Source organism: Cryptomeria japonica, chromosome 3 (assembly GCF_030272615.1).
Source record: "Cryptomeria japonica chromosome 3, Sugi_1.0, whole genome shotgun sequence".
Classification (NCBI taxonomy): Eukaryota; Viridiplantae; Streptophyta; class Pinopsida; order Cupressales; family Cupressaceae; genus Cryptomeria; species Cryptomeria japonica.
Window position 1 is genome coordinate 270253443 of NC_081407.1, and position 24677 is coordinate 270278119.

General features: G+C 34.8%; 4 protein-coding genes across 4 annotated transcripts; all 4 read right to left on the reverse strand.

Annotated features, from left to right (window-relative positions):
* Positions 1 to 1092: 1092 nt before the first annotated feature.
* On the reverse strand, positions 1093 to 4900 carry LOC131053316 (disease resistance protein RUN1-like). Its single transcript, XM_059217322.1, has 5 exons — positions 4412 to 4900; positions 3703 to 4212; positions 3293 to 3538; positions 1459 to 2280; positions 1093 to 1131 (listed from the first exon to the last, which is right to left on the reverse strand). The coding sequence occupies exons 1-5, from the start codon at positions 4898 to 4900 to the stop codon at positions 1093 to 1095; spliced, it is 2106 nt and encodes a 701-aa protein (XP_059073305.1).
* Positions 4901 to 14585: 9685 nt separating this feature from the next.
* Positions 14586 to 16742, reverse strand: LOC131053315 (uncharacterized). The gene is made up of 2 exons (XM_059217896.1): positions 15134 to 16742; positions 14586 to 15049 (listed from the first exon to the last, which is right to left on the reverse strand). The coding sequence occupies exons 1-2, from the start codon at positions 15965 to 15967 to the stop codon at positions 14597 to 14599; spliced, it is 1287 nt and encodes a 428-aa protein (XP_059073879.1). The 5' UTR covers positions 15968 to 16742; the 3' UTR covers positions 14586 to 14596.
* Positions 16002 to 17438, reverse strand: LOC131855831 (disease resistance protein L6-like). The gene is made up of 4 exons (XM_059217323.1): positions 16905 to 17438; positions 16432 to 16752; positions 16105 to 16327; positions 16002 to 16009 (listed from the first exon to the last, which is right to left on the reverse strand). Exons 1-4 carry the CDS (start codon positions 17436 to 17438, stop codon positions 16002 to 16004), a joined length of 1086 nt encoding a protein of 361 aa, XP_059073306.1.
* Positions 17439 to 17643: 205 nt separating this feature from the next.
* LOC131053345 (TMV resistance protein N-like) lies at positions 17644 to 18835 on the reverse strand. Its single transcript, XM_057987945.2, has 2 exons — positions 18151 to 18835; positions 17644 to 17997 (listed from the first exon to the last, which is right to left on the reverse strand). Exons 1-2 carry the CDS (start codon positions 18699 to 18701, stop codon positions 17667 to 17669), a joined length of 882 nt encoding a protein of 293 aa, XP_057843928.2. The 5' UTR covers positions 18702 to 18835; the 3' UTR covers positions 17644 to 17666.
* Between the last annotated feature and the right edge of the window lie 5842 nt (positions 18836 to 24677).

A 24677-nucleotide genomic window follows, 5' to 3' on the forward strand; every position in this document is an offset into this window, starting at 1 on the left:
AAATTGAAATAAACCAAAGCCTTACACTTTCTCCATTCGTTGTTTACATATGTTTGTATAACATTACACATAATTATGTCTCCCTCAAGATTTTAATTATACTAGAGAAAAACTAAAATCTCTCACATCTAATTCACTAGTCATTTATAAATATTTGTATTTCATCTATCAACATGTTCATTCCATCTTCAAATTAAATATAATCAATAATTAATAATTGTATATAATCAATAATTAATAATTGTATATAAGTATTTAAAATATATTTTACTTATTAATTTAAAATCTAATATACATTTTATTTATGATTTATCATTATTAAATTAAATTAAATTAAAAAATTAACTTAATATAATATAAATTTTTTATTATATTATTTATTCTTCTATATAATAACTTAATTAAACAAATAAAAAACATGTGCCCAAAATATTAAAAAAATCTATTTAAGTTTCAACTATCTATCAAAATTTAAAAGTAATAATAAAAAAGTCTTAATAACTTATGAACACTATATAGATTTATCTATTAATGATAACAATTATTTTTGAGTTTTTAAAAAGTCTAAAATTATGTAATTTTCCACAATCTTCTTTCATTTTCATCATGTTCATGTATCAAGACATTTCTTCAAAATGAAGAAAAATTAAATGCATAATAAAATGGGTATCTAAATTTTACTCTTCTAAATATTTTATATTAATAATTTTTGAATGAAAGGAAAACAATATACAATTTTACATATTTTTATAATTAATCAACCATTATAAAATATTGTTATCAAAACAATCAACACTAAAAATAAATAGAATGTCTAAATTAAAATGAATTAAATAAATAATAATAATTTGATAGATTGTAAGTAAAAAATATATTTATTGCTACATTATATATTAACATTTATTAATTTATAATAATTAACAGCTCTATATATATATATATATATATATATATATATATATATATATATATATATATATATATATATATATATATATATATATATATATATATATATATATATATATATATATATAATAACTTCCTCAATTGTCCAAGGGGTTGAGCTTAACTGGTTAAAATATTGGATTCTCATTGCGGAGACCCAAGTTCAATTCCGGATAGAGACATCTAAAGTAAGAAAAAAAAAATTCTCAATAAAATTGAAAAAATCTTATATGATGACAAAAGTAAATTGATTTTTAAATTAGAAATTATATTTAAAAATATTCTATTAAAAAAAGGAAACCAAACATTCACAATGATAAGACATCTAAAGTAAGAAAAAAAAAATTCTCAATAAAATTGAAAAAATCTTATATGATGACAAAAGTAAATTGATTTTTAAATTAGAAATTATATTTATAAAAATTCTATTAAAAAAAGGAAACCAAACATTCACAATGATAATGAGATAAATTTTTTAAAAAATTATATGTTTTTGGAAGCAATTATTACCTGAATCGTTTGAATGCAACGGTCCACAGCCGATCTAAACTTTGCTACAAGGCGTAGCCTTCTCAATCTTTTCACGTTCTCCCAACTTTCAATGCCTGACACCTCCCAACATTTACCTTCTATCTTAAGCTCCTCCAATGATGTGCAGTGTTGTAAACCTTGTATCGTCTCAACTTTGTTGGCCCCTTCTAGTGTAAATCTTTTCAGTGAAGCTAATTTATCAAAACATGATAGCGTGTCCAACTCTGAACAATGGCTTAGCCTTAGGTATTGAAGGTTTATAATGCCACCAATACCACTTATGTTCCTTAGCAATTTGCACCTCTTCACCCAGATATCCTCCACTATTGTTGGTAGAGTGTCAACCTCCATTAAATGGTCATCAGAAATTGTTAGAGTTTTAAGGCTAGGACAACAGTCATCAGAAATTGACATCTTTGAAACCCTTGTGAATGCACGGTGGAGATGTATTTCTTTTAGATTCCTCCACAAAGAAGTAAATTTTGGTAGTGATTGCAATTCTAAATTTTTTAATACCAATTGCTCTAAAAGTGTAAGCCTCTCCATAGAGTCCGGTAAAGATTGCATCTGGAAACACCCTCCATGTGGACCTATCTCCATCACTCTCAACTTGTTGAGTTGACCGATGTTAATTGGGGGCTCCCTTAACCTGGTTTCATTCAAATAGAGCTCACTCAAGGAAGCCTGATTTGTGGTGTGACGAGGCAACTCCTCCAACTGTGTGCACTCATTTAGATTCAAATACTCTAGCTTTGACATATTTTCTAGGATATCTGATTGTAAGGTGAACTCCTCACACTCCTGTAAATCAAGATGTTGTAGGAGCGTGAGATGCTTACAAGAATCTGGCAACATCCTTAATACAAGGCAACCCCTTAAATCTAGATGTCGTAGGTTTGTTAAATGGCCAAAAGAGGTAGGTAGTGATGATAGCCTCTCACAATATTGCAACTGTAGGTACTCGAGTGATTGAAGATGACAAAATTCCTCTGGCAATCTCTTCACATTGCAGCTAGAGATGGATATCTTTTTTAAATTCTTAAGATATCCTATGGACTTTGGAAACCTTTTTAATTTAGAGCAGGAGGAAATAATCAACACTCTTAATTGCATAGGAGCCTACAACCAATTTTGAATTTAATTAAGGGAAAGATAAATATTGCAGAGAATATTTACTTCAAATTATAAAGATTGGAGAGAATCATAAGGAAAGATTACTTCCACTGAATCCTTCCACAAGCCTACTATCTTGTAGCAGTCATGGAGTTCCAAAACTCTTAAATTTTTCAATGGCATCCATGATGGAATATTTCTATGAGTGACTCCAGTGCAGCTAAGCCATGCCAAGTTTCTTGATGATCTGGCAAGGTGTAAATAGTTGGCATAGTTTTCTCCTACCACAAAAACTTTCAATTCATAAGGTAAAGACCTTCTAGTTATTTTGAAGCCGCAAACCCACATGCTTGTATGCCAAAGGGAATCAGGAAACTTGTGAACATCACTAGTTGTTGCGTTCAATATCATTCCTCTCATCTGGATATAGAAAAGCAAAACCATAAATATACAAACCGACAAAAGAGAAAAAATTTATACTTCAAATAAAAAATTCAATACCATGATTTTTTATTTTTATTTGTTAGCATAGAAAAAATTATTAACTTCACCTTCTTTTGTTTGCCAATGTCCATAATCTGATTTGAAGACCACAGACGATAAGTAAAAGAGTCGTTGCAATTTCCCTTCCTAAATCTCTTAGATGGTCATGCATTCTTATCTTATTCTTATTGTCAATGTCAACAAGACATTTATTTACAAGGCTCTTCCAACCCCACTGACCGCTCCAACCTGATCCTTCCCATACTGCAATAGCGGTCATCTTGTCTTTGCCAATAAAAAAACAAGCTACATCCACAAACATCTGTTTCTCTTGTCTGTCTAATGCATCATAGCTTACTTTTAATCTATTTATAATATCACTGGGTAATATTATAGAGATTTTATGCAATACCTCCTCCCATAAATCTCTATTAAAGCAATCATAAAGCTGAGCTCCCAATACCTTTAAAGACAATGGTAATCCACTGCTAACACATATAAATTTTTCAACAAGATCCTCATATTCTGACAAAGGAGAAGGTTGTAAGAATGCATGCCAACAAAAAGTTGCCTGGCATGAAATCGATTCATTGATTTCATTTCATATATGCAGGATATGTTGCAAACCTTCAAGACTTCCTTATCGCGTGTTGTAACAATAACCAAACTCCCAGATGCAAGGCTAGCCTTTGCAGGCAAGAAAGCCTCTAATTGCCCTGGATGATCCACATCATCCAAAACAATGAATACAGGAACAGATCTCAAATAATTAGATAGAATATTCTTGCCTTGCTCTATGTTGTTAAATGATTGATCATTGAATTTGAACTTTAAGTCTTGAAGGAGTTGTCTCTGCATTTTATGCAATTTGCTTTTGCTTGCGGCACTTCTAATATCAAAAAGAAAACTGTGATTTTTCATGGATGAATATTTTTTATTATATAATTCTTTTGTTAGAGTGGTTTTCCCCGCTCCGCCCATACCCCAAATTCCCACAACCTGAACATGAGAATGAACCTTTGCAAATTCACTGACTGTCATTTCAAAATCTGCTACCAACTCTTCAAGACCCACAGGATATTTTGCTACTTCTAAAGGTACTATATTAATTACTTCCAATACACGATTCACAATATTCTTCAACACCCTTCGATCATCTCTAAACAATGGTGAAACATGATTTTGGAAAGAGAAAAATGAAGAAGCATTAATAAATAGTAATGATTTAATCAAAGACAAGCATATATAAAATAGAGAAATATTTCATGGAAAGGATGGTATGATATTAGATGTACAAGAAGAAGAGAGAGATTGTGTGTTGCTTACTCATCAGTACCTTCTTCCACTCCTCAAGCTTGTCTATATATCTACCCTTCTCTTCATGCTCCGAAAAGAAATCTGCGTAGATTCCTTTCAGATGACGGAGATCGCCAGGTTGGACTCGGTAGAAAACAAGAATAACAGGCGTGCCAGTGCTGAGCATAAAGGATAGCTCAGCAAGACACCAAGGCGATTGTGCATATGTGGGAGACAGTATCACTACATGTAGGGAAGCACGAGACATTGCCTGTTGTAGTTGTGTAGGGAAGAAATCCCCCAAGTGAAGATCGTGGGAATCAAGAAAGACGTTGAGGCCCAAAGCATGGAGGGCATTGTAGATATCTGTAGCGAGCTTGTGTTTTACGTCTAGTCTGCGATGATTAATAAAAACATTGCAGGGCAATGGTGATGAAGAGGATGTAGTAGAAGTGGATGCAGTGGGTGGTGCAAGGCCATCAAAAGCATTTACAATCTCAATCTCTGATTGAGAAGAAGTAGACACCATGGAATCTAATGAATTCAAGTGAACAGAGAGAGAGAGGGGAAAGCAATGGAAGCAGGGGCGATGCAGAGAGAAGTAGGTGAGTTATATGAAGACGTAAAAAAGTAAGCGAGCAGAGAGAAGAAACGAGGAAGGCATAATCGAGTAGATGCGCTGGCAAAATCAAGGTTGAAATCAAAAATTGACAAAAATAAATATGGCCGACAGAATCAAAATGCTTTATACCGGATCATACGCTCAATTTCTTGTTTTGAAGTATGAAATGTCCAAAATATGAGCTATAATTGTTTGCTTCTTCGTCACTGATGTGGATGGGATGGATTTTTAAACTTCAGCGAAGGTGACATTTCATCTCTACCGCACTGATTTAGCGCATATTGCGTCATTTATCTATAGTTTAATAATAATAAAATATGTTAAATCAAAATTCCAAGGTCAAATAATATAAATTAACGAACTTACTAGAGCAATGAAATACCAGCCAGGATTTAAAGCTACAATGTGAAAAGCATTTTCTGGTTTAACGAATTCCAAGTTGTTAGTTGTACTCACCTATGAATTAAATAATATCTTATCTGGTATTCTTTTGAGGAAAGTATATACAAATCATAAATCATACTTGTTTGAATTTTGTCGTATATGCACGTCTGCTACCAACTCCAATTGTGGTTATTTGGTACCTTATTCGTTTGACTCTTCCAAACATGTTATTTTATATATAAAATAATTATAACTAGTCATTGCATCGTGGTGTGTAATGGGTACGCTGAAAAGTTGTGGAAGGTTAGTTAGGAATAATTTTGTTTCATTTTTTGGATTCATTTGTGTTGTAAATGAGGTCAATTGGTAGGCTCTATTTAGCAAATGATGTTGTTTATGCAACAAAGATCTCAATGAAAAAGTGATAACTTCAAATTAGCTATGCATCCACTTGCAAGGATCAAAAAATAATTGCAACAAAACCTTTGAATCACAAAGAAAAGTAGGCTTCATTACCAAGAGGATCATGTTATATTTGCAATAGGAAAAGGAGATATAGAGGTAGGGGACAAAGGTAGAGAGGAAGATACATATAGAGATAGATATGAATATGGAGAAGCAAAGGGAGAGTTAAAGAGAGATAGGAGAGGATGTATTAAGACGGAAGAGGTAAAAATATATTACTTAGGAGAGAGATGGATAGATAAAAAGATAACTATAGAGATAGAAATTGATATATAGAGAGATGTAGAGATGGAAGATGAAAAATTTAGAGATAGAAATAGAGAGGCAAAGAGATATAGGTATAGAGGTATAGGAAGAGATAGAGGGAGAGAGGTTAATGGATAGAGAGAGGGAGACATGTTTAAAGATGTAGAGGGAAGGAGGAAGAGAGAGAGAGAGAGAGAGAGAGAGAGAGAGAGAGAGAGAGAGAGAGAGAGAGAGAGAGATGGGGTGATAGATGTAGAGAGGTATAATGGGATCTAGATAGAGACAAGGGGAGATAGAGGGGGAAAGAGTTAGACAAAGATAAGGGGGATAAAGAGGGACAAAGGGACAAAGACATAGAGAGGGAGGCAAGAGAGAGAGAGAGGAGGGGATTTCTCAATATATAGAGGAGAGGGAGAGGGGGAGATATAGATATTGGAAGACATAGAGAGGGTCAGGAAAAGGGATAGAGATGGGAGAGAGATAGTGAGATAAAAAAACTTAAAAGGTGGAGAAATTTATGATGAGAAAGAGATAGAAAGATGAGTCGTAGAAATAAAGAGATAAAGATATAGAGTAGGAGAGATGGAGTGAATGAGAGAGAGAGGGAGCGATATTTACTTTGATCTTTTATAGATTTTCGATGCACTAAGCCAAACAAAAGGAAAAGATTTATTCTGAGCCAATAAAATAATTATGTGATGGTTTGAGTGCAGTCCTTGTGCAGTAGATCACTGTGTTTGACAGATTTTTGTTCCTCATTCGGTAAGGCAATTAGGCATCCATTTGCAGTCTTACTCGAATGGGATAATTTTTCCTTTAACATGTAACAATATGAAATCTTTGATGAAGTTCAATGTAATACTTCAAAATAATTTTTTTGTTAATGTGGTTTGCACATTGAGTTTTGTCTTCTGTTTGATTCACAGTGGAAACTATCTCTACTGGCGAACATTAGTTGACCCTGCAATTGCATTGTAAAGGGATTATAGTGTGGCCTCCTTGTTAGTGAAGTGGGTGGTGAGATTATTTAGGGAAATCTATTTTCGTATAGCATGGCTTGCCATTTATTTGATTATCTCCTGTTGATGGATTTTTCCCGTTGAATTCTTAATTTTCGAGTTGTGTATTTTCAGGGTTTCGCATCGCTGCCTGTTTTGAGCAATTTGACCCTGTTCGATCAGGTTTGGTTTTTTTTTCACTCACCATTTTTATAGAATCCTGTGGAGACGTTTATTATGTTCAGTCAAGTTATCATTTCAGATTTTTTTTGGAACTCATTTCCATTTTTTTTAATGCCAAAATGAGGGTTTTGAGCAAATTAGTCTGTGTTTTTATTTGGTTTTGGTTTTTTTTCCAGCTCTTATTAAAAACAAATCATGTTTTTTTATACTTCATTATTATATTAGTTTATCTGGGAGCGTTTTGGATTTCTATTCAGAGTGTATTTATAATTAACCTTTTCCTTGAACTGCCTGCATTAATTGTTTTACAAGAGGTTGAACACAGTCCAGGTGTCCAAACCAGTCATGATAGCTCTCTCTTCTGTGAACATCTAACTTGGTGTGCCACCTTCTTGCCTGTAAATGAAATGGTGATTGTTTTTACATTTTTCTTATTAAATTATGTGTTCACCAAAGAAGCAAATATTCAGACTAATAAAGGCAAAAGGTCAAAAGACGAAGGATGATCAAAACATAGATGGTAGATCTAATCTACATAGATTGGCAGAAGAGATAAAAAGATTATCTGAATTTTTTAAAAGGGTCACAAAAATATAATTATGAAATCTATGAAATTTCAGTAACCCTGATGTTACTGATATTTTTAGATCTACTTTTCAGTTAATGAATAGATTGAAGTAGCTTCTACAAGGAGATTGATTTTGGCTAATTGTTATATATATATATATATATATATATATATATATATATATATATATATATATATATATATATATATATATATATATATATATATATATATATATATATATATATATATATATATATATATATATATATATATATATATATATATATAAGGATTAGTCTAGGATCAATTTAAATGATACAAATTAACTTAGAACTATTATTTATTAAATGATTTATATATAGATTTATCGTACATTAGAACATATACATGTCTTGTAAACATTTAAACGCACATGTATGTACATACATGTGTATCAGGAGTAGGTTGTATAGTCTTATCATGTCTCGTGATCATATCAACCACATCAAGTTCGTGTCTGCATATCTCTCTCTGGTTGTACATATGACTGAGGAGTGTAAGGGGCTAACTAGATGACTAGGCATCGTGGATGAAGTGTTTGAGTGTAGTAGCATATCCATAAACCCAGAATGGCTCAAACCTCGCAGGTTCTCCTCAAATGAATCCAAGCCCTCATCTGTGATATGGACCTAATCATCTCATATCTCCTCCTCTACAGCAACAGAGTGATTTGTAGGTGGGTTAGTGCCCGGAGCATGCGTAGAGTGATAAGAATATTGTGACTACCTCGGGGTATGCATCGATGCAGTGGTAGCATGCCCGTCTCTGAGAATCTCCTCTCTAATAGCAGTCAATGGTATCCTTGAAGTCGAGATGAAATAAAATGGTAAGAAAGTAGCGGGTCCTCGACTAAATACTGCGACATTTGTACATGTCTACTACCTCTGACTATAGCTGCTACCTCATCTACGGAGGGGATGCCAGTAGTAATATACTGATCATCTGAATCCGAAGCCATCCTGTGACTAGAAGATGCATAATCTGTGGATGATCTCGAACATGGTCGGCTCATCATATATATGCCCAGCCTGTCAGATGATATGGTGGATGTTGTTGATGCAATCTGTCCAATCCTATCAATTGCTTCTCTCTAAGAAGCAATCACAACGTGATCCACTATGGGGACGAGGGTTGGGACTACTACTAGAAATCTCTAGCCAAAAAGGTCCCTATGTCTAGGCAGAGCTCTATCACGCCTACGATATGCATCTCTATCAGCAATCTTGCCCCTCCCATGTCCATAATATGTTGGAATATCAAGGTAGTTTGGTTTCATCTGACAATGAACCTCAGCAAATACCTATTGTGCAAAGTATAATGGTATCTGGTCATTATTATGATAATGACCATGGGCAGCTAAGAAGCGTGGGTAAATCAATGATGCAACCCGTGGGTCGATACATCTCGTGACCTGATATCCTCCCACCTTACTCTTCTCTTGATACTGTGGAAAGCATATCTCCTTGATGATCTCCTTTGAGACCACCCTCACCATATCAGCAAAAGAATCAAGACCCCTCACCTCACTCCTCAACTGTCTATATATATCTTTTTTAAGCTCAAGTGAGAATGAAGTGTGAGAAACTAAGCAGTCCCTCAAAGTCTGCAAACTATCAAAAATGGATGTGCATGTACTCTTGTACACGCCATCAGTACGGGGATCATCTAATATGACCCTCACCCTATGCAGCTCACGATCACTGTACTAGAAAATGGTAGCAATGTCGGGCAACAAGGGATCCTAGTGTGGAAGATCTATATCATCAATGTGTGGATCCTAATCAGGAACCTGTGCAGGTGGATCCTGATCAGGAGCCTGTGAAGGTATATCCTGGGACGCCATCTATCTAGGTATGTCATAAAGTTAAAATAAATACGTAAGCACACACACACACATGAAGTGCATTCAATTTAAAACATTAAAAATTAAAATCAATTAAATTCTAGAGAGAGAGAGAGAGATCATTTTCATGAGAGAGAGAGAGAGAGAGATAAAATTAATTTCAGAGAGAGATAGAGATAACATATATTTCAAAGAGAGAGAGATAACAATAATTTCAAAGAGAGGGAGATAACATAATTAATTTTAGAGAGAGAGAGAGAGATAACATAATTAATTTCACAGAGAGAGAGATCTAACATTAATTTCAGAGAGAGAGACTCGATCATTAAAGATATATACATAAAACTTTACTAAATTAAAACACACACACACACACACACACACACACACACACACATATAGATAGATATATTTGTCATTTAAATCTTGAATACATCAAAAATTCAAGAACATGATATATAATATTTTTAAGTCTAACAAAAAAAATTAGACCTATATTTTTGTGTATATCAAAATTAATTTTTTTGTTCACTAAAACATGGGCATTGATCTACAAAATGGAATGTAAGTTCTTCTCTAAATTTTTTGATATTGTTTGTTATTGAACTCCATATCTCAAAAAAATAGAGATCATTGTATTTTTGTAATGGGCATATGATTATAAAATTATTAAATCTGTAATATGTGATCCTAAGGGGAATGGCGTATGTACACTAGGATGTTATAATGGCTCACATGTAATCCTAAGGGGTCACGTATGTGTTCTAACACATGCATGACCCCTTAGGACCACATATTCAACCCCTTAGGACACTGTACATGTGATCTTAAGAGATCGTATGTCATAGACACTATGATGTTATAAGGGGTCACACATACATATAGTGAACTAGAACACACATGCATGACCCCTTATGACTGGACATATGACCCCTTCTACAACACTATGTGATCCTAAGGCACGTACATGTTGTATACAATAGGATGTTATAAGGGGTCATATGTGGTCCTAAGGGGTCACACATGTGTTAACGCATGCGTGACCCCTTAGGACACTATGTGATGGACTAAGGGGTATGTCATTAACACTAGGATTTTATAAGGAGTCATATGTGGTTCTAAGGGGTCACATGTGGTCCTAAGGGGTCATATGTGGTCTTAAGGGGTCATGCATGTGTTAGAACACATGCGTGACCCCTTAGGACACTGTACATGTGATCTTAAGGGATCATATGTCGTAGACACTAGGATGTTATAAGGGGTCATATGTCCAGTCCTAAGGGGTCACACATACATACAATGTTAGAACACACATGCATGACCCCTTATGACCACATATGACCCCTTCTAAGACATTATGTGATCCTAAGGGGTACATGTTGTATACAATAGGATGTTATAAGGGGTCATATGTGGTCTTAACGGATCACACATGTGTTAACGCATGTGTGGTCCCTTAGGACCACATATATTACCCCTTGGGACACTATGTGATGGACTAAGGGGTATGTCATTCACACTAGGATTTTATAAGGGGTCATATGTGGTTCTAAGAGGTCACGCATGTGTTAGAACACATTTGTGACCCCTTAGGCCCACATATGACCCCTTAGGACACTATGTGATCCTAAGGGGTATGTCATACACACTAGGATGTTATAAAGGGTCATATGTGGTCCTAAGGGGTCACGCATTTGTTAACACATGTGTGACCCCTTAGGACCAAATATGACCCCTTAGGACACTATGTAATGGACTAAGGGGTATGTCATACACACTAGACTTTTATAAGGGGTCACACATGTGTGACCCCTTAGAACCATGCATGACCCCTTAAGATCCATTATGCGATCCTCTATGGTCCTAAGGGGACGTATAGTGTCATCAGGGGCATATGTGGTCTTAAGGGGTCGTAAGGGGTCTTGTTGTGTGTATAATAGGATGTGAAAAGGGGTCACATTGTAGAGGATTTATTTTGTCTACTTTGTTTAAATTTGTTATCTAATTTTTCTAATGTTTTTTAAAATTAAAATTTATTAAATTTTCTAGCGTTTTAATTTATTATATTTAGATTTGTAACATTTTTCTAAAAAAAAAATTGCTAATGTTTTTCTAAATTCTAATTTAATACCTTAGTTTTCTAAGTTTTTCATAACATTTTTTAAAAAAGTTGAAAAAAAAATACATATACAGCTATGTAATTTTAAAAACAAATTGACAAATTTCAATCAAAACATTAAATTATCAAATGTTTTTCTAAAATGCTGAAAAACAATAAATATACAATTATTCAATTAAAAAATAAATTAACAAAAAAATCATTTATTAATTTTTGGATAAATTTAATTAAAAAAAGACATTATTAAACAAAAAAAGGGTTATTTTGTGCACCTGAAATAATGTAGGTCGAAAGCTGAAAGGTGAGACGTGTTGGTTGCTGCAGACAGGGCATGGTGGCATGGTGCTGACGTTGGGTTCTCTCTAACCCCCACTGGACAAAAAAATACAAGTTTGAAAATGACAATTTAACTCTTGTTTTCGGATTTTATAGAAGATTGAAAAAAAACAATTTTAAATTGGGTTCGATCGAATGGGGGGTTAGAACGAACCCCTTAAAATATTAATTTTTAAGTGGTTCGATTGAACCCGCAAACCCACCCGGTATTCGATCAAACCTGTGTCCGATGGTGGGTTCAATCGAACCCGGAGGGGGGGCTCGCTTGAACCCCCATAGTTCATTCAAACCGCCCCCCAACATAATTCTCCACTTTCGCTAATGTGGGATAGCCCCAAATCTATAGTGGGCTATTCCAAAAGGAGGTCGTAGAGAATACCTTCAAAATTTATGACAATATAGAAACACCTAGTCAGGTAATCATTGAGAGAGCATTGATAAGATACATGGTGGCTTCTAACACCACATTGGAGGATCTTATATATATACTGTCAATTCAATTGGTTGTTGTACTAAATTATAGAAGAGAAAAGGCTACACAAGAATAGGAAAAATTAAAACGCAGTTGTTACGTAGGTAGTTCCCTCAAGCACTGTCCCAAAAGGAGAAGATTACTAAGACACACATACCCTTGACACCTTTTAATCCTCCACTACTTTTCCTATGTAATCTATCAAATAATTCTTGACCAAATATAATAATCCACCTAATAGCCTCTCTGCAATCACTTTGATTATTGTTGGTTGGATCTTAGGAAGAGCTTAGTAATATCTCTCTTATCAAAAAAATCAACTAGGGGACTTAACAGACTGGACGAAGGAAAGAAATCATGTAGATAGCACTAAAGAGTTGGAAGATATTGTGAAGGATATCTAGGGTACATGTCCCCATCTACAAGGGGATTCCTCTTGACCACTTGTAGGACATATTAAGATATCAGTATATGAGATACCCCAAGAGAAGCCCACATCGACACATTAAAAAACATAGAAGGCAACAATAATGACTTATATCATCTTTGTATTTAGTAGCCCACTATCACATCATAGCTTAAGATTCGGATGGATAAAATAGAGTTACATATTCTTCAAGTGGAAAATTATTATGATGCCTTACAAGATTTATATGAGAACACCTGGCCGCAAATAGAATCTCTAAAAGTTCAATTTCAACCATTACATGATTAGAGGGAATAGAAAAGGCATAATTTCCATCAACTTAGGGAAGTAGTTATTTTGTGATTGGACCACATCATTGCCCTCCTGAAGGATTCATAAAATTTGGTGTAAAAAATCCCTTCATCACTTACAAAGGTAAAAGGCCTCGTCATGCATATTAATGCGCATAATCAACTGTTGCAGCATACCAAGGTACAATGGGATGGCACTCTTGCTAATCTCAAAAAAATCTACAATTCTATTCTACTAAAAAAATAGTAGTAGAGTTGTCTTGAGGATAAGACAATATTTTGAAAGGTGGGATGATGTTAGCAAGGAAAAGACAAATCCACTTAGTAACACAAACCATATTGCAAACCACTAGAAGGATGTTCTGGAACTCCTGATTGAAAAGGATTCATCCATATATTATTATTATTATGGTGTAAGAGATGCATCTTACTAGCTAGATATTATTATAGGAAAAGATACAATGTAATAGAGGACTAGGTAGACAATAGAATGGAATAGAGAAGAAAGATATAAGGATATAGGAAAGATAGATGAATAATGTAAGGAGAGTGAATCGTACATAGATGATAAACAATAAAAATTGATGGTTCATGTCAAAAGGAGTCATTGTCCATGCTAGAGGAAGTCAACATTCATACTAGAAGAATTCACTACTCATAAGGTCATAGACCATAAAGTAAAAAAATTAACACTCATTCATGAAAGTGAATGTAATCTAAAAATAAGAATGTGAGTATGTAGAATAAGAATAGTGATGGGTATATCAAGAAAAGATCATGCATATATCTAGCTAATGATAAATCAAGATGAGTGCACATGGGTTGTAGATAGTACTAGAGAATCTAGTTATGTTGTGTCCAAGGACATATGAACATATGCATGTGGTAATAATGAAGTGTAGAAATGTCTATATGTAAAATGAGATAAGTACAAAATTTTGAGTAAAAACAATCTATCCATTAATCAATATATTAAGATACATTAAAAATAAATAATTTATAATAATTAAAAACTAAAATATAATAATTTTATTTAAAATTATATAAATTTTATATATAAAAAATAATTATTTAATTGAAAAGTGAACTACTTTTAAATTTTCCTTTAAAAATAAATTAAAAAAATTTACATTAAATAATTAAAATAAACATTTGATTAATAATTTCCATTAAATTATTCGATTCAAAAGGACAAATATAATCCCATTAAATTATTTGATAACTGCACTATCAACTTGGTAGGAGTGCCAATAAGCGGCGGCAACCCTCCACCACGCTGTTTTCCTCGCCCCTCACAACCATTCCTCTCTCCACTTCACCACTCCATACTTCACCATATAGGCGGAACCTCTGTGCAGTGAACCGTTCAGAATATTGGGTGAAGACAACTATCAATGCCCATTTACCCTCGTCCACCTTCCCCGCAAATATTGTTGAATAAGCCTCATTGTCAATATAGAATCGCATACTTTGAGAGAAAGAACAATTCAGAACCAAACACAGCATCATCGCATTGCCATCGGAGGAACGGTTAAACAGGTCAAAGATGATATTCTTGTCAGAGCTAAATTCCTTGTTAGCAATGGAGTGGATGACAGAGAGATCGGGAAATGCTGAAGAGTTCAAAAGGGATCCAGCACCAGCCACTGCCTTTGTACATATTACTACATCATCCGGCCATTTCTGTCCAAAAAAGGAAAGTCGACGTCCATGATGCTAATGAAATAGACAAAAATTAGAATTATATATTTCTGAAATAATTATTACCTGAATCGTTTTAATGCAACGCTCTACAGCTGATCTCTTCTTTGCTTGGAGACATAGCCATCTCAATCTTTCCACGTGCTCCCAACTTTCAATGCCTGACACCTCCCAACATTTACCTTCTATCTTAAGCGACTCCAATGATGTGCAGTATTGTAAACCTTGTATTGTCTCAACTTTGTTGACCCCTGAGAGTCTAAATACTTTCAACGAAGCTAATTTATCTAAACGTGGAAGCGTGCCCAACTTTGGACAGTAGATTAGCCTCAGGTATTGAAGGTTTACTACGCCACCAATACAACTTATGTTCCTTAGCAATTCAGAGTGCATCACATGGATATCCTCCACTGCTGTTGGTAGATTGTCGACCTCCGTTAAATGGTAATTTTCCCAAAGCTTGAGAATTTTAAGGCCGGGACAGCAGTCGTCAGACATTGAAATCTTTGACACTCTTGTTCTCCTCAGTTGTAAGTCCTTGAGATTGCTCCAGAAAGTAAATTCACTGATTGGGCAATTCATTATTTCTAGAGTCTGAAGATTAATCAGTTGCGTCAATGATTTTGGTAATGATTCCACTTTTAAATTTCTTAATACCAATCGCTCTAAAAGAGTGAGCCTTCCCATAGAGTCCGGTAAAGATTGCATCTGGAAACACCCTTGATTTGGACCTATCTCCATCACTCTCGACTTGCTGAGTTGACCGATGTTAATTGGGAGCTCCCTTAACCTGGTATATTTTAAATAGAGCTCACTCAAGGAAACTTGATTTGTGATGTGACGCGGCAACTCCTCCAGTTGAGTGCACCCATTAAGATTCAAATACTGTAGCTTTGACATGTTTTCGAGGATGTCTGACTGTAAGGTTAGGTCCTCACAATCCTGTAAATGAAGATGTTGCAAGAAAGTGAGATGCTTACAAGAATCTGGCAACACCCTCAACTGAGAGCAACCCCCTAAATCTAGATGCCGCAGACCTGTCAAATGGCCAAAAGACGTGGGCAGTACTGTGAGCCATTCACATTCTCGCAACTGCAGGTGCTCCAGTGATTGAAGACGACAAAATTCCTCTGGCAGTCTTTTCACATTGCAGCTAGACAACGATATCCTTTTCAAATTCTTGAGATATCCTATGGACTTTGGAATTCTTTCTAATTTATTGCAGGAAGAAATAATCAACACTCTTAACTGCACTGGAGCCTACAGCCAATTTTGAATTTAATTAAGGGAAAGATAAAGATTGTAAAGAATATTTTTACTCTTATTATAGAGATTGGAGAGAACCGTAAAGGAAAGATACTTACTTGAACTTCCACTCCATCCTTCCACAGGCCTACAATCTTGTAGCAGTCGTAAAGTTCTAAAACTCTTAAATTTTTCAATGGCATCCATGATGGAAGATTTCTATGAGCAATTATGGTGCAGCTAAGCCATGCCAACTCTCTTGATGATTTGATAATGTTTAAATAGTTCTCATAGTTTTCTCCTAGCACAAACACTCTCAATTCATTACAGAAAGGTCGTTTAGCTATTTTGAAGCCACAAAACCACAAGCTTGTATTCCACAGGGAACCAGGAAACTTGTGAACATCATTATTTGCTGCGTTCAATATCATTCCTCTTACCTGGATAGAGAGAAGCAAAAGCAACAAACTTAAAATGGAATGACATAAGGCGCATACAAATCGACAAACTGAAATGTTTTTTTATTAATAAAAAATTTAATTCCATGATTTCTAATTTTCTAGCAGTATAGGGAAAAAATTATTAGCCTAACCTTCTCTTGTCTGTCAATGTCTGTAAACTGATTCGGAGACCATAGACGATAGAGTGACAGAGTCCTTGCAATTTCTCTTCCTAAATCTCTTAAGTGGTCATGCATCCTTATCTTATTTTCATTGTCAACCTCAACAAGACATTTATTTACAAGGCTCTTCCAACCCCACTGAGCACTCCAGCTTGATCCTTCCCACACTGCAATGGCAGTCGTCTTGTCTTTGCCAATAAAGAAACAAGCTACATCCAAGAACATCTGTTTCTCCTCATTGTCTAATGCATCATAGCTTACTTTCAGCCTATTTATAATATCATTAGATAATATTCTAGAGATTTTCTTCAATACCTCTTCCCATAAATCTTTATTAAAGCAATCATAAAGCTGAGCTCCAAATAACTTTAAAGACAAAGGTAACCCACTGCTAACAGTAATGACTTTTTCAACAAGATCCTCATATCCCAACAATGGAGAAGATTGTAAGAATGCATGCCAACAAAAAAGCTGCCTGGCATGAAACTGATTCATTGATTTCATTTTATAAATGCAGGGAATGCCGCAAAGCTTGAGGACTTCCTGGTCTCGTGTTGTAACAATGACCAAACTCCCCGATGCAAGGCTAGCCTTTGCTGGCAGTAAAGATTCTAGTTGCTCCGGATGATCCACATCATCCAAAACAATGAATACAGGATCAGATCTCAAATAATTAGACAGAATCTTCTTACCTTGCTCTATATTATTAAGTGTTTGGTCATTGTGTTTGCACTATAAATCTTTGAGGAGTTGCATCTGCATTTTAGGCAACTCATTTTTCTTTGCAGCATTTCTAATATCGAAAAGAAAACTCGAATTTTTCATGAATGAACATTTTTTATTGTACAATTCTTTCGTCAGAGTTGTTTTTCCAGATCCACCCATGCCCCAAATTCCCACAACTTGAACATGAGAATGAATCTTTACGAATTCACTAACTGTCATTTCAAAATCTGCTACAAGTTCTTCAAGCCCCACAGGATATTTTGCTACTTCTAATGGTACTATATTAGTAACTTCTAATACACGATTCACAATATTCTTCAACACCTTTCGCTTCTCTCTGAACAATGGTGAAACATGATTTTGGAAAGAGAAAAATGAAGAAGAATTACTAAATAGTGATGATTTAACCAAATACGAGCAAATAGAGAAATGTTTCATTATGGTATGAGAACAGATGTACAGAAGAAAAGAGAGATTATGTGTTGCTTACTCATCAGTATTGACGATTTCGCCCTTATAAAATGAGACATCGCAGAGTGCCTTCTTCCACTCCTCAAGCTTGTGTATATATCTACCCTTCTCTTCATACTCCAAAAAGGAATCTGCGTAGGTTCCTTTCAAATGGCGGATATCTTCAGGTTTTACTCTGTAGAAAATAGGAATAATCGGTGTGCCAGTCTTGAGCATAAAGGATAGCTCGGCAAGACACCATGGCGATTTTGCATATGTAGGAGAAAAAATTGCTAAATGAAGGGAAGAACTAGACATTGCTTGTTGTAATTCTGTGGGGAAGAAATCCCCCAAGTGAAGATCCTGGGAAGCAAGAAAGACCTTGAAACCCATATTAGTGAGGACATTGTAGATATCTGTGGCTAGCTTGTGTTTTACATCGGGTCCGCGATGATTAATAAAAACATTGTAGGGCAATGGTGATGAAGAGGATGTGGCAGAAGTAGATGCAAATGCAGATGCAGATGGTGGAGCAAGGGCATCAAAAACATTTACAATCTCAATCTCTGATTGAGAAGAAGTCGAAGCCATGGAATCTGATGAATTTAAGTGAACAGAGAGAGACAGAGGAAAGCAATGGAAGCAGGGGCGATGCTGAGGAAGTCAAGTACAGAAATTGGTACAGCAGAGAGAAACGGGGGAGTTATATAAAGATTAAAAAAAAGTAAGCGAAATGTCCTCGAAGAAATGAGGAAGCTTGGTAGACGAATCGGTGTGGAAGAAACGAGGAAGGCATAGACCATAACTTAAATCGCCACACTTTCCTCCCAAATTCCTGTGCGAGTGGCCGGCAAAAACAAACGACTTCACACCAAGTGGTAGACAATTTGATGGGGGAGACAAAAAGCTTTTGACATATTTGCAGGAGGAATCAATTTGTTGGTATAGATTTTCCAAATAAAATCAGAAGTGGTGGACAATAGCATGTTAATTAGATTTATTGATGGTATTGTCGTGTCTTATCCAAGTTATGTTAATTAGTTTGCGTCAGGGACTTGTTATAAGAATGTTAAAAAAAAGGGGAAAAATAATGTTGTTCTTGGTATTTGGTCTATTAAAAAACAAATTCAGGGAGGGATGACAACTGGTCTACAACTATATCTTATAGTGGAATCTTTTTTGGCAGAATTTTCAATACTGTATCTATCACATGCAAATTCTATCATGCTAACATTAATAATAATAATAATAAGTGGTTTCAATTTTATTTTTTGGGTAGTTTTTGGTGGGTAATTTCACTTTTAGTGGTGTGGTTTTTATGTTTTTATGACATCAAATAATTTTATAGCATTGTTATTGATAATATTCAATATCATGTAAGCCATACAACAAATTTAAATATCATAGATTACATACAAAATCAAAAATAATATTTCATAAAGAGAATAGGAAAAAATAAATATTGTTATGCAATGCATATAAGATACACAAGATTATAAAAAGTGAAAGAGGTGAGGACATAAGATTATAAAAAGTGCCACAATCATATGACTTCAAACATAAATATAAATAACCTAAATGCATCTTAAATAAACTTCACTGGGGAAGGGTCTTAATTATTGCCCATATTCCAATAACCATTCACTCCTTGCTCAACCAACCCCCATATTACTATTTAAAAAAAATCCAAAAAAGTATAATTAATAGCGTGCTAAAATGTTTCATATGTACCAATAGCCACCCACTTGTACCTCCAATAGTTAAAATTCTAATGTTTGATTGGAGAAGTTGTGAAACTTTATTGGTACTCATACTGCATGATAATTAGGGCATTTATAAATAAGTATAGGTCAAAATAGTTATCAGATGAATATGTATTGGATTACTTGTGCAAATTTTCGAGGTGGTCGTACTGCACGATAATTGTAGAATCTAAAATTGCCCCTATTCTTATAGCCAGCTGATCAAGAAAAATATAATAACAGAGAAAACAACTAACAACAATAAAAATTGAGAGATAAAATAAAACACAACTTAGAATTTATAAAACAGAGTTTTCTATTTTTTAGAACAGCACGCACATTCTATATTACTGCTTAATAAAAAGAATACAAAGATTCCCTATAAATAGAGTTTTCCAGCTTCACTAACAAAAGAATTCAAAGTCTCTAAAAATAGAACATGCATGGCATGCAATATTCAATGAAAAAAAAACCAACAATTCTAAAGAAAGCTCTAATCTAAGAATAGTCTAACTACATGCATAGCATGCTTTATTTGCATGAGAAATAAAAAAACTATTAACTAATAATATACAATCCTAAATTAATCTAGCTGCATGCTAGTGTATCGTGGTGGAGGCTAAAAACAGTTATGAGCTGCATGGAGTTGCATGCTCGAACAGCATCAGTTATCAACATACTCCCCCTTGATGCTGAGAGGGCTCACAATCTTATCTCGTAGTGCTAAAAACTGAGCTTTTACAACCGCTTTGGTGAATATATCCGCTAGTTGATCCTAGGTGTTGATATGCTTTAATTCAACATCCTTCTTCTGCACCAAATCTCGTATGAAGTGATATTTCATATCAAAATTCTTTGTTATGTTGTAATGAACCAGATTCTTAGCTAACTTGATGGCACTCACATTGTCACAATAAATTATTGTAGGCTGAATTTGTTTTTCTCCAATTTCTTCCAAAACTTTTCTGAGCCAAAGAGCTTGTGTACCTCCTGAGGTAATTGTAGCATATTCTGCTTTTGTGGATGAGAGGGCAACAATACTTGGTTTTTTTAAGCTCCAAGTAATTAATCCAGAACCAAAAGAGAAACAATTCCCAGATGTAGACTTAAACGGTCATCCTTACTACCTCCCCAATCTGAATCACTAAAGCCTACAAGATTGAGCTTTTCATAAGGGTAGTAATGAATACCAAAATTTAAATTCCCTTTCACATATCTCAAAATCCTCTTGGCTGCCTTCATATGTATTTCAGATGGATTTGTCATATACCTTGAAACAAGTGAAACTGAATATGCAATATCAGGCCTTGTGTGGGTTAGAAACATCAAGCTCCCCACAATACTTTTGTAAGTTGTCACATCAACTAAATCAGCACCATCATCTCTACATAACAAAACTCCATGAGCACTTGGAGTGGAGGCAGGGTGACAATCGGTCATATTAAATTTCTTCAACATATCATGTGCATACTTTGTTTGACAAATGAAAATCTCATCCTTACTTTGATAAACCTCCATTCCTAGAAAATATTTCATCAGACCAAGATCTTTCATCTCGAATTCTTTCATCATATCAGCTTTGAATTCATCTTTCATCTTAGAACTACTACCCATATACAAAATATCATCAACATACAAACTTATGATGAGAATATCAGTACCTTCTTGTTTGTAGTAAAGGGTAGGATCACTCTTACTTCTCTAGAAGCCATTTTCCTGAAAGTATCCATCAATCCTGGCATACCACGCTCTTTGTGCTTGCTTGAGGCCATACAAATCCTTCTTCAACCTATAGACATAATTCTCTTTTCCTTCCACTTCAAACCCTTGTGGCTGCTCCACATATACTTCCTCTTCTAAGTACCCATTCAAGAAGGCATTTTTCATGTCCATATGATGTATGCTCCACTTCTTTTGAGTTGTTAATGAAATCAGCATTCTTATGGTCTCTTGTCTTGCTAGTGGTGCAAATGTCTCTTCATAATCAATTCCATACTTTTGTGTGAAGCCTTTAGCAACTAATCTTGCCTTGTGTCTTTCAACACTCCCATCACTATTAAACTTGGTCTTGTAGACCCATTCGGTGCCAATCTTTTTCTTGTCATGCGGAAGTTCTGTTAACTCCCAAGTGTCATTCATGTGAATGGAATCCATCTCTTCTTCCATGGCTTGCACCCAAACCTCATTAGTACATGCATCTTCAAAACATGATGGTTCAAAATTAACCTTGGATAATAAAGCAAAATTCACTGTCTCACCTAATGGGTTTTCTTCATGTACTTGATTTCCACTCCTCTGGTAGATATCACTCAATCTCCTTACCTTCCTTGTAGAACTTGGAGAAGAAACTGGACTTGAACTTGGTACTAAAGAACTTGATGAAGGGTTGCTTGGTGGAGTTAAACCACTAGATACAGAAACATTAGTTGGCTGCTCATGGTCAATATCAAAAATTATATCATCATTCAAAATAGATTTTTTCTTCTCAATATGGCCTTTTTGATGACCATAAACTCCCCCTTCATCAAAAATTACATCTCTTGAAACAATAAGCTTCTTAGTGAGGGGATTATACAATCTATAAGCCTTTATTTTCTCACTATACCCAATAAAAATACATGACTCGCTCTTTGCATCTAACTTCTGTCTATTCTGATCAGGTACATGTACATAAGCCAAACAACCAAAAACTTTGAAATGATTAACATTAGGCCTTTTTCCATACCAAGCTTCATAAGGAGTCATCTTTCCTAGTGCACTAGCGGGGCTACAGTTGAGGATGTACATCGTTGTAGCAACTGCATCTCCCCAATAAAAATTTCTCAATCCCTTGGTTTGTTACATACACCTTGCCATTTCAACCACAATACGATTCTTCCTTTTAGCTACTCCATTTTGTTGAGGTGTGTATGCAGTTGTGATTTGCCTCTTGATGCCATTAAGATCACAATAACTTTGAAAAGTATTTGAGAAAAATTCTCCTCCACGATTAGTCCTTAAACATTTGATCTTGCACCCTTTCTCATTTTCTACAAGGGCTTTGAACTTCTTGAATGTATCCAAGGCTTCATCTTTGGCCTTCAAAAAATATACCCAATAATTTCGTGAATAATCATCAATAAAAGTGATGAAATATGATGACTTACCCAAACTCTTAGTCTGCATAGGACCACATATATCTGAATGAATAAGCTTAAGTGGGTGATGGACCCTCCATGCATTGCCCTTTGGAAACTTTTCCCATGCATGCTTTCCTTTAGCACAACCTTCACAAACCTCCTTGTGTTCCTCAACATTGGGCAAACCAGAAACTAATGCATGGGAGGTTAGAAACTTCAAACTATGAAAATTTAAATGCCCATACCTAAGATGCCATAACCAACTTGAATCCTCATAAGCCATATTTGCCAAAATGTTGTTATGTTCACCAAACCTCAAGGGGAACATCCTATTTCTTGTCATAGGCACAACAATGATCACCCTATTACCCTTATTCTTATCATAGATAGTAGATGTCTTAATCTCAAAGACTACTTTATAAATTTTCTCACATAGCTGCCCAACGCTTAACAAATTATGTTTCAATTGTGGAGCATAATAAATATCATGAATACTCTTTATACCTTCTTTTGTTTGGACCTCCATAGCTCCTTTGGCAGCAATCTCCAATAATTTATCATTACCAAGCTCGATCTTGGATTTGAAACTTCCATCCTTTGTTGAGAACAACTTCTCATTCCATGTCATATGGTTAGAGCATCCAGAATCTAGGTACCAAACATCTTTACTAGTATTTTCACCCTTGGCATAAGATAAAAATAAGTGATCAAGAGGATTCTCACTACTTTCTTGAGCATAGTTTGCACTTTTACCTTCTTTCAATCTGCATTCTCTTTCAAAGTGGCCATCTATGTTACAATGGTAACAAGTAAGTGCACAAAGTTGTGTCAACTTAGTGTGGAAGTGTTACACTTATAAAAAAATGGCAAATTGCACGGAGCTCATGAGAAACGAAATGGGATCTCATTTCACGTCAAGATCCTGAGCCAAAATTTGAAACGAGATCCCGTTTAGGTTCAGGATCCTGAGCCTAGATCTAAGAAACGGGATCCCATTTCAAAAAAAAAATGGGATCCCATCCCGTTGATCCCATTTCAAAAACAAAACAAGATCCCGTTTCCTTTTTTTTTTTTTAAATTAACTTTTTTTATTAAAAAAAAAAAAGAGCTATATATACATGAAATATAAAATTTATATATAAGTCACATTTCTCTTTGTCTTTTTTTTCCTTTCTATCTCTCTTTGTCCCCTCTCTCCCAAAATCTAAAACTATGTCTCTAACTCTCTCTCATGTCCAAGGTTAACTATTTACTCTTTATCTCCGCATTCTCTATACACCTCCCCTTACCCCCTACCCACCTATATTTCTCTATATATACATCTCTACCTCTCTCTTAATGTACCATCTCTCTCTTCCAACCAACTTATCTTTCTCTACATATGTTATAATAGGTCCTACTAAGGGGTCTTATGTCATAATAAGTCCTAGTAAGAGGTATAATGTCATAATAGGTCCTCTTAAGGGGTCTTATGACATAATAGGTTGTATTATGACATCATAGGTCATATTATGTCACAATGGGACCTATTATGACATAATAGGTTGTATTATGACATTATAGGTCCTATTATGTCACAATAGATCCTATTATGACATAATTACCCCTTAACAAGTCCTAGTAAGGGGTATAAAGTCATAATAGGTCCTCTTAAGGGATTTTATGACATAATATGACCTATGATGTCATAATAGGACCTATGATGA